This window comes from Branchiostoma belcheri, unplaced genomic scaffold (assembly GCF_001625305.1).
Source record: "Branchiostoma belcheri isolate BF01 breed outbred unplaced genomic scaffold, Haploidv18h27 scaffold237, whole genome shotgun sequence".
NCBI classification, from domain to species: Eukaryota; Metazoa; Chordata; class Leptocardii; order Amphioxiformes; family Branchiostomatidae; genus Branchiostoma; species Branchiostoma belcheri.
In genome coordinates this window covers 132,889-149,778 of record NW_017803840.1, presented here as the reverse complement: position 1 = coordinate 149,778, position 16,890 = coordinate 132,889, and the positions used below count along the sequence as shown (strand labels likewise).

General features: G+C 41.7%; 1 protein-coding gene across 1 annotated transcript in view; it reads left to right on the top strand.

Moving 5' to 3' along the window:
• LOC109470861 overlaps positions 1-16,890 on the top strand; it is a 43,576-nt gene that overhangs the window by 15,427 nt on the left and 11,259 nt on the right. The window contains exons 15-18 of the mRNA XM_019769945.1: positions 600-937; positions 14,390-14,427; positions 14,645-14,783; positions 15,455-15,603. Of these exons, the coding sequence (XP_019625504.1) occupies positions 600-937; positions 14,390-14,427; positions 14,645-14,783; positions 15,455-15,603 (664 nt within the window). The remainder of the gene's footprint in view (positions 1-599; positions 938-14,389; positions 14,428-14,644; positions 14,784-15,454; positions 15,604-16,890) is intronic.

The window sequence follows — 16,890 nt, the reverse complement described above, 5'->3', positions numbered from 1 at the left end:
ATCGTACATAGAGGCTAACATCAACATTATCGTACGTAGAGGCTAACATCAACAGTATCGTACATAGATGCTAACATCAACATTTTCGCACATAGAGGCTAACATCAACATTATCGTACATAGAGGCTAACATCAACATTATCGTACATAGCGGCTAACATCAACATTATCGTACATAGAGGCTAACATCAACATTATCGTACATAGAGGCTAACTTCAACATTATCGTACATAGATGCTAACATCAACATTTTCGCACATAGAGGCTAACATCAACATTATCGTACATAGAGGCTAACATCAACATTATCGTACATAGAAGCTAACATCAACATCATCGTACATAGAGGCTGACATCAACATTATCGTACATAGATGCTAACATCAACATTTTCGCACATAGAGGCTAACATCAACATTATCGTACATAGTGGCTAACATCAACATTATCGTACATAGCGGCTAACATCAACATTATCGTACATAGAGGCTAACATCAACATTATCGTACATAGTGGCTAACATCAACATTATCGTACATAGAGGCTAACATCAACATTATCGCACATAGAGGCTAACATCAACATTATCGTACATAGTGTACATAGTGGTGGACAGTCGTGTGGTGGAGGGCGGTAGTGTGGAGGAGGACAGTCGTGTGGTGGAGGGCGGTAGTGTGGAGGAGGACAGTCCTGTGGTGGAGGACAGCCGTGTGGTGGAAATTCGTGTGGTGGAGGACAGTCGTGTGGTGGAGTACGGTAGTGTGGAGGAGGACAGTCATGTGGTGGAGGGCGGTTGTGTGGAGGACAGTCATGTGGTGGAGGACAGTCGTGTGGTGGAGGAGACTGAAGACTGTGCAAGACCTCCAGCTGTAGACAGTTACCTGATTGTTGCATATGAAGACGATTGGGCAGTGGGCAGAGTGAAGGAAATGGAAGTAAAGAATGCTGGTGAACTGTTTATTCAATTCAATTCAATTCTTTTATTTTGATACCAAACGTAACAAACATGACATACAATGTTGCCTGAATGGCGTTGATATTTACAAGATAAAATGTCAAAAAAGTATATATTTACAACAACTATAAAAACAGTACAGTAAGTGTACAACCCAGATATTTACAAGGTCCATTATCCTGTGCCAGACTATCTGTACAGTCCGGTTATAGAGTCTGATTGACTGGTGGAGGAAAGAGTTCCGTAGTCTTATTATTGTGGTTTTGCATATGTAATTAGGGGGACTTAGAAATTTTTGGCATTTTGGGTAAATCGAAGGTTTCCATGCGTGCTTGCGAGGGGCATATTGTTCAATATTCTAGGATTATGTATTTCTGTAAATAATAATGCAATGATTCTGGTTTTTACACATCATTTAATATGATATCAATAGAGCATTGTACAAGTAAATTTAAGTCTGTGTGATGTTTCTTTTTTATGATATTAGCATATGAAAAATGATACAAATGGCGTATTTTACCGAATTCGTAACAACGAAGACCCCAAAATGGGGACTTAAATTGCAAATATCTCCGCCATACAACATCCGATTTACTTCAAACAAAACCCATTTTGTTCAGTTTAATGAGCTCTTTCTAATAAGCTACACTGTAAATGGCTAACAACAAAACAACATTTTCTCCAATACCCCTAATAGTAATATAGGCTGTTTATGAAAGCTATGTGGAAGTGTACAAAAACGACTATGAAGCACTTCGTAAAGTGGCTGGTAAAGAAGGAAACCAAGCGTGAGGTGACAATTAAATCAATAAGGATATCAATAAGCTATTTGAGAAGGAACCACTACCAGATTATGTTAAATGGCTCGTGACAGATGGCGAGATACATTATATGCCCCGTGAGAGAATGGTAAATTACCACATGGTGAGAGGGATGAAAGATCAGGTCTCTTCTTGTTAAATGAAATTTTAAAGCTTTTTGGCTTTTGGCTATTCGGATAAGTTTTCATTGTTGGCATTTTTTTTATAGAAGAAAACTTGGAAAAGTAATTTTAAATTATAAACTGCAAAAGAATGGCCTGGACAAAGTCTAAGAACAAGACAAAAGAAGAGAGGAGAGTGATCCAGCCACGAATTGTATCAAAACTTGACTGAGGGAACTCAGGGAAAATGACTCAGGAAAAATTTAGAGATAAGATCATTACTCGCATTACGTTGCTAGAGCGGGGACATCATCACTTTATTTCTAGGTTAGAAATAACAAGGCTGATGAAAATAGCCAGACAAATCACAAATTTAATTATACACAGAAGATGGAGAATTTACATCAACACATAGAGCACATGCCACTATCAGTAAATGGAAACTGCCCTAAACTGTTCTGAATTTAATGTTGCGGTGGCTGCCGGAGCCACAGTTGGGTGCGAGTGGGGACCATTACATGGGGTTCCGCTGTCGGTAGCGGATGGTGTGGAGACACCGGTGGACGCTACAAAATACGCTTCTCAGAACGGACGTGCTGTAGGAGAATGTGTTGATTATAGGAAGCCCATGGTGGGGTCGTGTGGCGCAACGGGGTTCGAGTCCTGACATGCCATCGACCTTGCGCCCTTGGGAAAGGCACTTAACACGACTTCCCCCACTAGACTCAAGTGAAAATGAGTATTGTCTGTCCAGTATTCGTTTCTATGTGCGGGACACAACACCAGCAACAGCTGCCTCTGTTCCCGGTGTATTGCATTATTGCATTGCTGCAATTTCAATAAAAAACAAAAAAAATCAAGCCCAGACGTATATATGTAACGTGTCAAATACCTGGGACACGTGGTGTCAGAGAAAGGAGTAGCCACAGACCCAGAGAAGTGTGCCGTGTTAAAGGATTGGCCAGAACCTAAAACTGTGAAGCAAGTCAAGTCTTTTCTGAGTTTTTTACTCCTACTACATGAGGTTCGTCAAATTAGCTAATCCTTTGCAGAAACTGACAGTAGGGCAAGCGGGTAAGAAGAAAGGTTGTAGACAATCGGCACATCCTTTCTATTGGTCCCGTGAGTGTCAAGAAGCTTTTAACAACCCAAAGTGGTCCCGTTGCTATGTTAAAATCCTCGTTGCTAAGCAAATAGGCCCCGCCCACAACCCGGTGCCCAGTGAGCAGCGGCAGTGTTCAGATAAACAACACAACTTTCGCCCAATATAACGCACGATGCGATTATGAAGTTAGAAAAAGAATCACGCAGACACAAAAAAATTAGTTCGCTCCCCAAATATGTATAAAATAAGAAATGACAACGTAGAATGCAATTCGAATTTCCCGCCGACTGTATGTGCGTACATGAGGTCATTTTGGGTCATTGAACTTTAACCTACCGCTACATTTCGCTAATTTACGAATCAAACATATGTTTTATCCATACTGTAGACTTTAGGACCTTTAAATTTCATTTCTCTTGTAGAATTTTTCTTGTCTGTCAGTTTTTAACTTATTTTGTCGATTTTCTAGTATGTTTTCTCCCATAATTCCATAACGGCGCAAGAGAATCACGTCATTTTTTTCAAGATGGCGGCCAGATGTTTACTTTTCCGATTGGTTTATTTTTTATCGGATTCTACCGATAGGATCGGGAGATATTGCTCAAAATACATTTTCTGCGTTTTAGTTCAAAATTCACGTGGAACAGAGGGTTTGTTTTAGAGTTATAATGAGGACGTCGGGTGAGATCAGAGCGGTTCGTTCTCACCTCCTTCCCAGGAAGGCCAGTGAAATGGAAATTTCGACCAGCGTGGCCCTATTGTTCTCCTCCCGGGCGCGAGTTTTAAAGACAACAGTGCGTTGGCTCGATGCAAATCAACCGACGCTTTGAGAAGATTTTCTTTGACAGTTCAAGGAATTTTTCCAGTCGTATATATCGTATTTATCAGGGAAAGTTCATATTCCCCAAGTGGACGCCTATCATTGTACCGTGACAAAGAGAAGTCAAAACTACGTCGCGGTAGCGAACGAGAATAAAATTTACTTCCCCACCGTATGTTTTTTTAAGCTTCTTGGCTTATTTGGGGACATCATATGGTAAATCTAAAACTAACCCCCCCCCATCCGTTCCGTCGTGCAACCGTGTCGAAGTCGTCGGTTGGAACCTGAAGCTCCATGGTTTGAAGAAATAATTTTGACAAAAATCACAAAAGCTTTGTGTCGGCTCGCGCGAGTAACTGAAACATAGCATCGACAGTGATCGACAAAAATGGTTGCTAGAAATAGAACGCTGAACATTGCCTTGAATGTGTTATTTGGGATTTGAAATGCAGGTAGGTGTATAACCTCCTTAGCTACACGAATTAAAATAAAACATGGGGCTATAGGTTTATAAACTGTGACACAAAATGGCGTCGGTTTGTAAACAAAGGAAAAAGGAGGGAACCGGTCTAATCCAGATATGTTGTGAAAAAACTCTGGCTTCAGCCGACTTTCTTCTACAAAGATTTACTATTATACTTCTACTATTTCTAAAATCTTCTTAGTACGGTTATGTTTTTAGTACGGTCTATCATTTGACTCCAGAACGTTACGATGTATTCCCCGTATTAGACGAAGTACTCGGCACGCCGGCCAAACAATCATGGCTTCTGTGCTCTTTCCGCGCCGTAAACGTTGTTTAGTAACAGGTACAACAAGAATACATGTGTAAGAATGTATCTGAATCGTATGTAGTGTGTTTTTGGTAGATGTTCTTGAATAATCACTCGAGTCTGGAATTTTTTAGACATATTCTAGATGTTCTGTCATGCAGCCGATGCCGGCGCATACCTTCGCCAAATGATGTTAATCTTTATGACTGACAAATTATAGATTATTCCCGCCTGATTTAACAAATAGGATCCTTATTTTCATGAATAATATCAGTTTAACATATTCTCAACCAAAAGGCAGTCTTATGTTAACAAACAATGCCATTCTAGCATTTCCTGATAAATTATGCAAATGAGGTACTGATTTGAATAAATTATGTTCAATTATGTTCACCTTCACTCAACTTTCAAATACCACAAGTATGAAATTCCAGTCAGTTATCATTACATAGTTACAAAATTTTGTCATTAATTATGCAAATTAAGTCTGTATTTACATAATCAATATCCGCCTGTGTTTCTCTTGTTCTCAATTACCAATGTCACAGGCTTGAATAGTCCTATCATGAAAAGCAGCTGATTTATATAGTTTCTCAATAAATTATGCAAATCACATCCATATTTGCATAATTGTCCCATAATTATATTAAGCATCACGTAAGCTACCCACATACCAAAAATCATGACGATCCGAAAAACGGTTCTTGACTTACCCTCTTTTGAATATTTTTAGTTTGAGTTTATTTAAAAATCGACTGGCATGTCACACAATCATATGGTACATGAAATATGTCGAATTTTCACAAACACTGCACGTATCATGGACTATCCAATAAGTTAAAATGACAGAGATATAATATTAAAATCTGGTCATTGATCATCAATTTACAGAATACATATAATACAGTCATAATAATTAAAAGAGCCATATTTACAGACTCTATATAAAATCAATATACCACCATGTAGAATGCTGAGATAATATCTTCAAAGCCCGTGGTATAAACGACAGTTCATGACGTTTCGTTCTACTGAATGTGGAGCGTGACTGTTTCCTTCGTCTTAACCCTCAACAGTACACCTTCCCGGACTGATTAATCTGTACACCTGGGGTCCGCGCGGACCCCAGAGCAGTTTTTTGCTAATGTTTAGAAATTATCAACATGATACCAGCTCAATTGTTTTGCAAACTGATGTGGGAACCTCTGTGTCCACATTACATACAAAAATCATACATTTTGAACTTTTTCTATTTTTTGGTGAAGAAAAGAAGACAAGAAGAAATACCCGATTTTTAAACCCATTTCAGACTGAAGGGGCTTTTGAGGCCCAACTTTGATCTCAGATAGCGGCTAAACGGCTTGCGCTAGAAGTATCAAATTTGGATACCTTTCCTAAAATGTCTCTGGAAAAAAGTTCATATTAGTTTAATACTAGTAAGTTGATGTTTTTTTGTGTTGCCATGGCAACGGGTTTCTAGCAGGCAGTTTTTTTTAAATAGAAATAATTCTGGTTTAAACATAAAAATTTTTATATTAAATTACACTTCGTTTCCAACATTTATAACATCTTACATAATTAAATATAAGTTAAATCATTTAATATGCATAGAATATGCTAATTTGATGACGTCATTGGTCAAAATCCAATATGGTGGACTATATTATTAGCTCTGACGTCATATGACGTCATAATTACACCAAAGTTATTAAAATTTAATTCCATTACTACACCATTCTCTGAAAACTTGGTAGACATACGATGAGTGCATAAAAACATATAAAAACGGAAATAAGGTAACCAGTGTATCCATTATGATCGAAAGCCGGCTGGGGTCCGCGCGGACCCCAAAAGAAAATCAGATATAATTTTTTTTATAAATTGTAGAAACGGAGTTTTCTGCACTGTATTGAGAGACAACTTTGTGGGTGACAATTACCTAAAATTTCAGAAAAAATCTTTAGAAACAAAAAAGATATTACAGACTAGAGAGGCCGACATTTGCTTGGGAGCAAATACAGCATATTTCAGTCCATCTCCCTCCCACGCAAAAGTGGACTATTCCAAACTTACCCCAGTGTAAAACTGGCAAAGATTCTCAAATAAATGAATTATATAGTAGCTATGTAAGTGAGAACAAAGATGCAAGAACAAGCACATTGAATCTCGAAAGCTTTACTAATCTTATTACAGGTATGCAAGTACTAACAATGATGAGATTTGATACATTTTGAAGGTGTTAGGCACATAAAATTGAATGTGTGGGTCATTACGCACGACTTGCGTGCAATGTGACCCCAGGTAACCCGCAATGGAACATGTGTTCCATGGCCAACGGCAGATGGAACAGGCCATTCTTTAGATAGAACATGGAACGGGTATAGCACTTTTGGCCCTTTTTTTGCTGAAAAGAGCCATTAAAGTCCCCCAAATGAGTCATTTGGAAGTGGTGTATGCCAAATATATGACTGCTATTCTGTAGACACATGTTCAAGGTACCCTTATACCGAATTTCAGATCATTTGGTTGTAAAACCAGGGCTCAGGATCCAAAAATCCATTTTTTGGCGAAAAATGCCCCAAAAAACCTTCATAAAAATTTTTCAAAGGCATTTATCAAAAAAATGAAAAAAACGCCTGGGGGTATTGGCCCACTCTACCTCCATGCCAAATTTCAAGTCATTTGGCTGAATGATGGCGGAGTTGAATCCCTTTGACTGTTTGGCAGGAGAAGAAGAAACATGAGAGAACACAATATATTTCATCCATACCATGGTATGGACTGAAATATAAATATATAGTGCTGGGGTCCGCGCGGACCCCAGGTGTACTGTTTAGGGTTAAGTTATATGTGCTTTGAGGCGCTACACATACAAAGTCATGCAGGGGGTTGTCAGCGTCATTCAAGACATGCTGGATAGTTCTCAATGTGGCAAGGTCTCGTCTCATAGACACAGAAGGCATGGATGCAGCAGGGATTCCTATAATCCTACAGCAACGCTTCTGGACATTTTCAAGTATGTCTGACAGATACTCAGGCAGTCCTGCCCATACTGGACTCGCATATTCTAACACAGGGCGGATGAATGCCAGATAGATACGAATGAGAATGTCAGTTGCTAGACCAGCCTTCTTTGCTATGGTTAGATAGTACATTCTTGGACGAGCTTTTGACAACATATAATGGATGTGTGCGTCCCAGGTCAGATCAGACGTAATAAAGGCACCCAGTAGTTTGAAACATGTGACCCGCTGAATCTCTTGACCGGCTATTGTTGGATGAGGTGGATTGGGAACATTTTCCCTTTTCCTAGCACTAATTACCATATCTTTGGTTTTCTTCGCATTCACTGTAAGCGAGAAACCTTCACCCCATTCAACAACAGAATTCAGAGCCCTTTGGGATTGCCCAGGTAGAGACCCCATCAGTATTTCTGAGTTGGTCAGGTCATCAGCATATTTGACAGGGGTTACAGACTGTGGCATACATACATCCAATGGGTTGATACATATTACAAACAACAAGGGGGATAGCATTCCCCCCTGGGGAACACCTGACAGTACAGAATGAGGTTTAGATAGACAACTACCCCATTTTACTCTCTGTGTTCTACATTCTAAGTAGCTACTGATTATTTGCCATAATGGCTGTCTGATACCCATGTCCGCCAAGGTTGACAGGAGCCGTCCATGATTGATAGTATCAAAGGCACGACTTAAGTCCACGAATACCGCGTGTATTTAAAACAGATAGCACAGCAGTTCTAGAGCAAGACGCTAGGGGGAGGGGCAAACTCACGCCACTTCTTCCCCAGCACAAGACCTACCCACCATCCAAATTTCGTCACCCTCGCATGTCTAGATCAAATTTTGTCACCCTCGCATGTCTAGATCATGAGATATCAAAACCGGAAGTTCGGCTGCAGTACCATAACAAGCCGCTAGGGAGTCCAAAACCATGTACAGGTCTCAATACACACACACACACACACACACACACACACACACACACACACACACACATACACGAACGCCTCTGAAAACATAACCTTGGCGAAGGTATTATTATAGTTTATTCTAACTGGGTCTCCAAAGGGTTGAAGTGGGCCGTAACGGATAAGTTTAAAGACTACCTGTACGGAGCTAACTTTTCGGTCTTCACCGACAATAACCCACTTGCACACCTTGGCACAGCCCAGTTAGGACCGGTTGAGCAAAGATGGGCGGCTAGCTTAGCGAATTTCGATTTCGAAGTAAAGTATAGGGCGGGGAAGTCCAACGTCAATGCCGACGTTCTCTCTCGCTTACCGGCGTATGTCTAGGGTAACTTAGCTCAGGTAGCTAAGGTCTGCTGTGAAAACTATGTTGCCCCTCCTAGCGAGCCCTTGCCTGTTACGTTAGCTTAAATTAAAGCTGCAAGTCCATTTGAATCGATGCGAACGTTCCCAGGTTGTTCACAGGCAGATTTGTCCCAACAGCAGAGAGACGACCCTACATTAGATAGTGTGATTCATTTTGTGGGTCGGGGTAGAAAACCAGATAGGAGGGAACGTGAAGGGAACAGAGAGGTTAACAGAATCCTAGGCCAATTTGAAAGACTAGAGGTATGAAATGGTGTCCTGTACAGGCGTTCTTTTAGCAAGAAAACGGAACAGGCCGTGAAACAGGTAGTCCTCCCAGTCGCCCTTAGAAGGGATGTTTTCACTAAAGTGGGGTTCCCCGTATGTTGGATCTTTTGCGAAATCGGGTTTATTGGCCGGATATGGAAGGAGACATAAGAGTCTGGGTACAGTCGTGTGAGAGGTGCTGTTTGCATAAGACACCCCCACCTAACAACAAGAGCCCACGTGTCAGCATTTCGACATAGGCACGCCTAGAGCCTAGTAGCTATGGGCTACCTCAAAGTCGACAAGACCACCGGCGGTCACCAGTATATCCTAGTTATAACTGACCATTTCACCAAATTTACTGTTTCGGTCCCAACTAGAGACCAGACGGCCGAAACTACAGCCAAGGCGTTATGGTCTAAATTCATCATGCCGTATGGGTTTCCGAGAAGACTTCATTCGGACCAGGGTACGAACTTTCTATCGGAGACAATCTCGGGTCTGTGTAGGTTATATGGAGGTGCGAAAAGCCGTACCACCCCTTATCGTCCGGCCGGAAATGGACAATGTGAACGGCTTAACAGGACGCTCCTATATATGTTAGGTACCATGACAAAAGACCAAAGGTGTCGCTGGCCAGAGTATCTACCTGAACTTGTCCACGCCTACACCAATACCGAGCACTCTACCACCTGGTATTCCCCCTACTTCCTAATGTTCGGGAGGCAAGCACGCCTGCCTATTGAATTCACGTTGGGGATCGACTCCGATCCGGGGAAGATACCGCAACTGGAGATGTAGATCCAGACACATGGGTTGCGCAGCACCAGAAGAAGTCACTGTATGCGTACGAGCTGGCTGCAAAAAATGCTGAATCGGCTAAGGCAGGGCAGAAACGTCTGTACGACCGTACGACTGTCACAAACAGAGGAACAGTATCCTACACTGAAGCAGAAACAATGTCAAAGAAAGACGCGCAACAGGAAATGACAAGGATGCTACACGGTATAAAGCGCATGCCAGCACTACTCCACCCAAACCCAACACAGAGTACAGACGAACTGAACATACAACATTTTGATGTTGTATGTTACAATACAATACAATAAAAACAATACAGCCAGCGAGTCGATTCATGATATCTACAATCACACAAAGAACATTATAGAAGAACTGCCTGTCGATGTCCCGAAGAAAGTTACAGAAACCATTCAATCAGTCAAAGACCTTCCTTGGAGATCGGGAGACGGTGAGGGCATCAGACATGAGGTACATGATCCTTGTGCTGATAAAAGAAACCAGAAATGGCAAGTGAAGGAATTATTCAGTTGCTTTTTTAGAGATGCCAAAGACTGTTATTCAGCCACCGATCGGTGATGACCGCAACATGGTCAACATCTTACCGTATGTCAAATATCATCTTCCCACATCACCTCATGTCATGATGAAACAAGTTTATCCTGGAAAGTCCATAATCGTGACATAAAGAAAACTATGCGGAATATACGTCCACTTCTTGAGATATTATACACCTTTCATCTAAAGAATTGCTGCCATCAGCTCTCTCAAAGGTGAAAATGAAGAGCGCCAATTCGCTACATTCAAGCGTATAACTTAATCAAAGAGCGTCGACTTGCATTTCGGCGATGGGAGAGTCAGCGCTCCGAGGAGTGGCGTGAGAAGGGCGACAAGGGAGCATATTAGGCCCACTTGTTTCTGATTTGTATAAAAGACACCAAAAACCTCCCAGTACATCCAATATCAACAGTTTCCATGATTAGACTAGTAGCAGTATCAACTAAATCATTTTGATAAATGTATTTACAGGGATTTTATCAGGAAGGCGAAAGAGATTCCCCTATGGAGAATTTAAGAAGGGGCTTGTTGTTGTATTGGGACTTCCGCCAGGCTTTGTCCTGAAGAGGCCTGGTAGGATGGGGGTAGACAAACTGCAACAGCTCCTTACTTGCAATAATGATCTACTGGTCAAAGGTGAGTGGGAACAATTAACATATTACAATCAATGAAACTTGCTAAACATAACTTTCAGAAGCTAATTATTTATATATGCCCCACGGCTGTCCGTCCAGTACATTTTTGACATCATACCATCTTCCGAAAAAAATGGAGGTTCGGGACGAAAAGTTAATGACTGTCTCGGCTCAAAAGGGTCATTCCAAGACCAAGCTGCACCATACCCCAACCACGCTCGCCATGATGACTGGCCTGGCAAGGGAGGAGGCACCTGTCCAGGGAGTGCTTGGAGGCAGTGGTGGCTGTAGTAGCTGAATTTGGAGTCATGGTGGCGCTTGACAAACTCATGACATCCTACAAGAAAGGTAGGTTCAATTTCATCACGCACAAGTATAAATTCCATTGGACTCTGTAGAGCTTGTAGATTTACATCAAGGCCCAATGGCCCTCACACGATAGGTTATATGATAGATGAAACCAGACTATAATCCTGACGAGGTCCTGGGTGCATCTATGGCAAATTTCTTTTCCGAATAGAGTACATGTTGTGAATGTCTTTCATATTACATCTAGTGGAAATATATGAAATCAAGTCAAATTTTAAATAGAGTATATATCATATAAACGTTGACTTGTATTCCAATAATGAATTATTTCATTTCTTCTGTTCGTACGCCAAATGGCCAAACATTAAGACATTTTGTGATTAGATTTTAGATTTTGTATCTTAATTTGCACATTGTATATAGTTTAAATCGTCTTTTGTGTTAAACGTGTGCGTTTTTACTATGTTATTTGTTGTTTTTGAACTCTGGAAGATGAGCCTTTTGGCTAAATGGTATCGAAATAAAGATTATAAAAAGAATGTCCTAAGCAACATGGAAGATAAATCAGTGCTTGGCTTGCTCATTAACGATAAACCTGTGGCCATTGTTGGCTTTGCAGATAAAAAAAAGATACCAACGACTCAGCTGGAAAAATCTACAGCCGAGGGTATCCAAAATGAGATGAAGACACAGGGCCTTTGGTTACGAGATGTTTGTTCTACGCCTCCAACAGGACCATCATCCGAATAGGACTAGAAGAATACATTTAGATGAAGGTATGCTTCACAAAATCAGTGAGATTAGACAGACAAAATATTATAACTATCTATATACAAGTCTAAAAGTTGGAAAGACACTAAAATCACGACTTAAAATTCCATCAGGTGTTGGCCGATGCGGACGGTTTTTCTGTACTTCAAACTACTCTAATCTATCCAAACTCCAATCTCCTAGTAGTAATTGCAGGTTCTCCTGGATTCCACTCTCTACTGTGACGTATGCATGTTAATTTTTTCTTATATTTTTCAACAGTTACTGGTAAAAAATTATACAGCAGGCCATACTGACACATTTACCTAGTTTCAGTATTTTTCTGAGTGAGCCAAGCAGCTCCCAGCACTATCATAGTAAAGTGGCATATGAGCTGTAACCGTAGTACCTAATCCAATCCTCATATGCACTATGATATTGCATTATACTATTGGCATGCATGGTGAGAAGGTGGACGTTGTGGCAGGAGGACCCAATGGACTAGATGAAATGTCGGCCGAGACTTTACGCAGTGTGGTTCGGATGTCGATACGGCTCACCAGGTAGCGGGAAGCGCAAAGGAGAAAACAGGAGAGCCGGTGGTGGTTCTGGGACGAAAACGTGCATCTGTCCTTTCGGTTGACCACCGGACGCCTGAACAGAATAGCGACACAGCTAACAACACTAAGTTACCGGGAAATGTTACCGAAAAATACCTGGGCGGAATGCCGTTCTTTCCAAAAGTAGGGTGTGCTTTCTTTGCCGTTCCGACCAAGGTCCACGCTTACCTCAAAGTCAAGCTGAAACTAACTGTTGTGTAATTTTTCCCTAAACAAGCTTTGACTACATGCAAAAATTGCCCCTCAAAATTCAGGAGATAGCGTTTCAGAGGGTCTGGTTTTGAAAAGGACGAAGTAGATTAGTAAGGTGTTGCGGAGTTTCTTAGCAGTGTAATAAATGTGGTTTACAGCAAGCGGACGCTTTTGAAAACAAACCTATGATTAGTTGTTGATGTGTGTTTTTGAATTTCCTTACAGATTCTTATAGCAGCCACCTGTGACAATCGTCTGCCGCAATGACGAGCCGGCAAGACACTGTGAGGTTTGTACACGTACTTGACAATTGACACTAATCTTGTTACAAGTTATTTAGTATATAGCCGGGGTAATGATGAGACGTGTTTGATGAATCGTGGTAAATTTACCAAAATAAAGAGTGCTTCGACATTCTTCTCAAAGTCCTCGCGAACATAAATGCATTTACAGTATGTGAATGGCCTCTTATAATTTGCGTATTCGCAGAGAAAAATGTATAATTAGTCAGCTTGGACAGCAAACATGAGTTTGCAAAGGTATGTCAGAGGCCAAGCTTGCATATAACTAAATTAATTTTGCAGATAAGCAGGATTGCAAATGTAAGCCATTTACGAGTGGTCATCACCATGCATAAGATTTACGAAAGCACTCAACATGTAATGGAGGTATGAGATCGCCGAACTCTAGATAATTCTTTTTTCTATCTTTAAGGATAATCTCTTTCACACCAATCCATGCTTTCGCCTAGAAGATTGAATTTTCGGTAGCGTTTGTATGATTGATGCATGAATGTGGCTTAGCAGCATTCGAGTAACATATAGTAAGAGCTATCATGTTGAATTGGCAAGCAACTAGGTACTTCTCGGCGACCCTTCAGCGACCTGGTGTTAGGCCGTGAACAAGCCATCCTCCCATATATGCTAGCCATACATTAGCGTCCTGTCAGATAATGGGGAAGTGCAAAAACTGTATCATGCATCTCGGATGCGCTTGTATGTATATTTAGGAGGGATACAGTACTATACTAAGTCTTTCAACCAGCAGTGGTGCTCAGACAACGCTGGCCATGATTCGGTGGCTCCCTGTAGCAGACCATAAGGATGGCCTGTGGGTAGGTAAGCCTGGTGACCAGGGACGTCCTGTACCATTTAGCGTCCTCCTGTCCCTTGCTGCCACCCCCTCTATCCATCACCTATGATAAATATGCTAATATAGCAGCATTTCCAACCGTAAAGTTACCATATTAAATACTAGTACCTATATGGCCCCAAACTGGTTTTTGGATATTTATCAGTAGTTCAATCCATCAGAAAGATATTAACCTCCATTTTCTCCCACCAGATCGACACTTCCCCCTGCCCCGTGGCCACTGAAGAAAAGTGAGAAAGTGACAGCTGACAACCGTCTGGCCTGTGTCAGAGTTCCAGTTGGCTTTAGGTGGAATCCCAAGGAGATGTTTGTCAAGTTCAACTTCATTAAAAGCCACCAGTGGAATCAGGTAAGTATTTTTGATACCTTTAGTTTGTTGACTACATTAACAAGGTAGAAATGTGGAACTCATGTTACTTGTGAGCCAGAAACTTATGTATCATACAGCCTACGTGGTCTTCTGGGTGATGATCAGCGAAGAGCCCTCACCAAGCTGTGTGAGGTGATTGGAGCCCTGACCTACCCCGTCGTGTGCCCGGACAAGATCTTTGGCATCCAGTCAGCTGTGGATGAGAGCCTAGTGCTAGTGAGATGCCCTGAATGCCCAAAACCATGTACATAACAACACTTGCTTGCAACTTTGCTTGAAATGCCTGTATACTTTGGTGTAGGCTTCATTTTTTCTTTCTTATTTCTGGGTTACAGTGCTTCACCAGCTGACCCACGTGCCATATACTTAGAGAGATAAGGGCTAGCACGAGAATACTGGATGTTCATCTTAGAGCAGTTGATGCATCTCATCTCAACGAGGGTGACAAACGACAGGTACCCCGAAGCTTCAGTGGTGTAATCCTACTTGGTGAGTCATTTAGTATTACTTTGGGGTTTATGGTTCCCTTTAAAGATGTGCCTCCATGATTTATTGTTCTTTAATTCATGGATCGAAGCAGTGTATGCCATTTTATAGTATCTGACAATCTTTTATTTGATTTGTATCACACCCCACAGATAACTGAGTTTTGCCAGGAGAACGTACGCCTGTCAGGCTATCTGTCAGATGATTCACATCCAGACCAGCAGTCAGACCAGCCAGGTGACACAGCCTCCTTCCAACTGAGCCACAATAAGCGGAAGCAGATGTATATCTCACAAATTGTGAAATTGTACTAGCAATATAAATTTTAAAAGTAATGCGTGATGTAGTTCACAGATGTTTGGAATATCACATTTGTGAAGGACTACATTGTGCCTTTGCAGATATCAGAGGTCTTCATGACGGCATTGTTTGGTATGCTGGCTGCTCACTTCCTCCCAGCAGACATCATGCTCTGCTCGATCATCGAGGCCAAGTCGGTCATCAACTCTCTCCTAACACCCATAGAAAAAGTGGAGATGTGCAGGAACAAGTGCATTCTCTACGATAAATGATAACTTTCAGACTGCGGATGCCGTCAGTGCAGACCCACGGATGAGAAAGTTTCTGGTCGCCGGTCAAAGCGAGGAGACAGCCCGACCGGCGAAGGTGGTCTTACGAAAGTTGAGACCAAAATGGAGAAACAACAAAGAAGCAAGAGAGGTGCTTATTCTTCATTCCTTTTTAAACGTCTAAATTCGTTCCTGGCCTTCTTATCCAATTTGTACAAGTGTGCGTGCACCTGAAATTTTGCATTGCGTTTCAAAATCGACCAGCGTACCAAATTCACTGACACGTTTGAAATTTCGCGGCGGTCGGCCAGGGTGCAGGTTTGAAATTTGTGTGTGGTTCTGTGCTGCTAATACATGTAGTTCAGTTTGATGCGATGTGATTTCAAAACACACTTTTTGTTATACATTCCTTTTTTTTAAATAGACAATCACCGTCATCCTAACTGCACATTTTGGGGACAAGGGCTACCATTGGAGGATGCCAGAAGACAGGCCTGCCTTCTGGCCACAACAGCTGCCATGGAAGCTGCCCTATGTTATGCCCTCGTGGTACAAGGGAAGGATTTTTCTCTTTTTTTGCTCTTTTATTGTATGCCAGTCCATAGACTGAACTTCCAAAGAGCAAAAGAGAGTCCATTCCATATTGACGCGCACCATATGTGAATTGAAACGTCCGGAACGTTTCAATCCTATTCATTTGCAGAAATCGAGTTTTTGACGTCTTGGTCTGACTGGAGTTCTACTGTGTACCATGTGCATACTATTTCTCTGAATTTCAATGCTTTTTAAACCAACACAACATTACATAATAAAATAACCTAAAGCAAGCGAGGGTCAATATGCATGTGAATGAGCCGTTTATTTCTAACACCATTTATTGATTTTCGTTTCCACATAACCGAAATCTTCGAGGTGTTTAATGTGCGTGTTGTAAAAAAATGCTTTATTGAAATCCATGCACAGAGCGCCTCCCCACTTTCAGCTCCCACATTCGCCCAAACTTCACCTAACGTGTTTGTTTGCAGAAATTATAATATATTGTAACTTCATGTTAACTTCACAGAAGCAACCCTGGAGACAGACAGGAACTGGACCAGGGACGGTTTGGTTCCGATAGTAGAGGCGGCGTACAGCTTCTACGGCTACGACACCGCAACATACATGGAGTCGACGACAGACAGAACCGCCAGCACGACCCCAGCCACCCCGTCCCAGGAGCCGGCCCGCAGCCCAGCCGGCCCGGCCCAGCAGCCCGGCTTAGCAGCCCG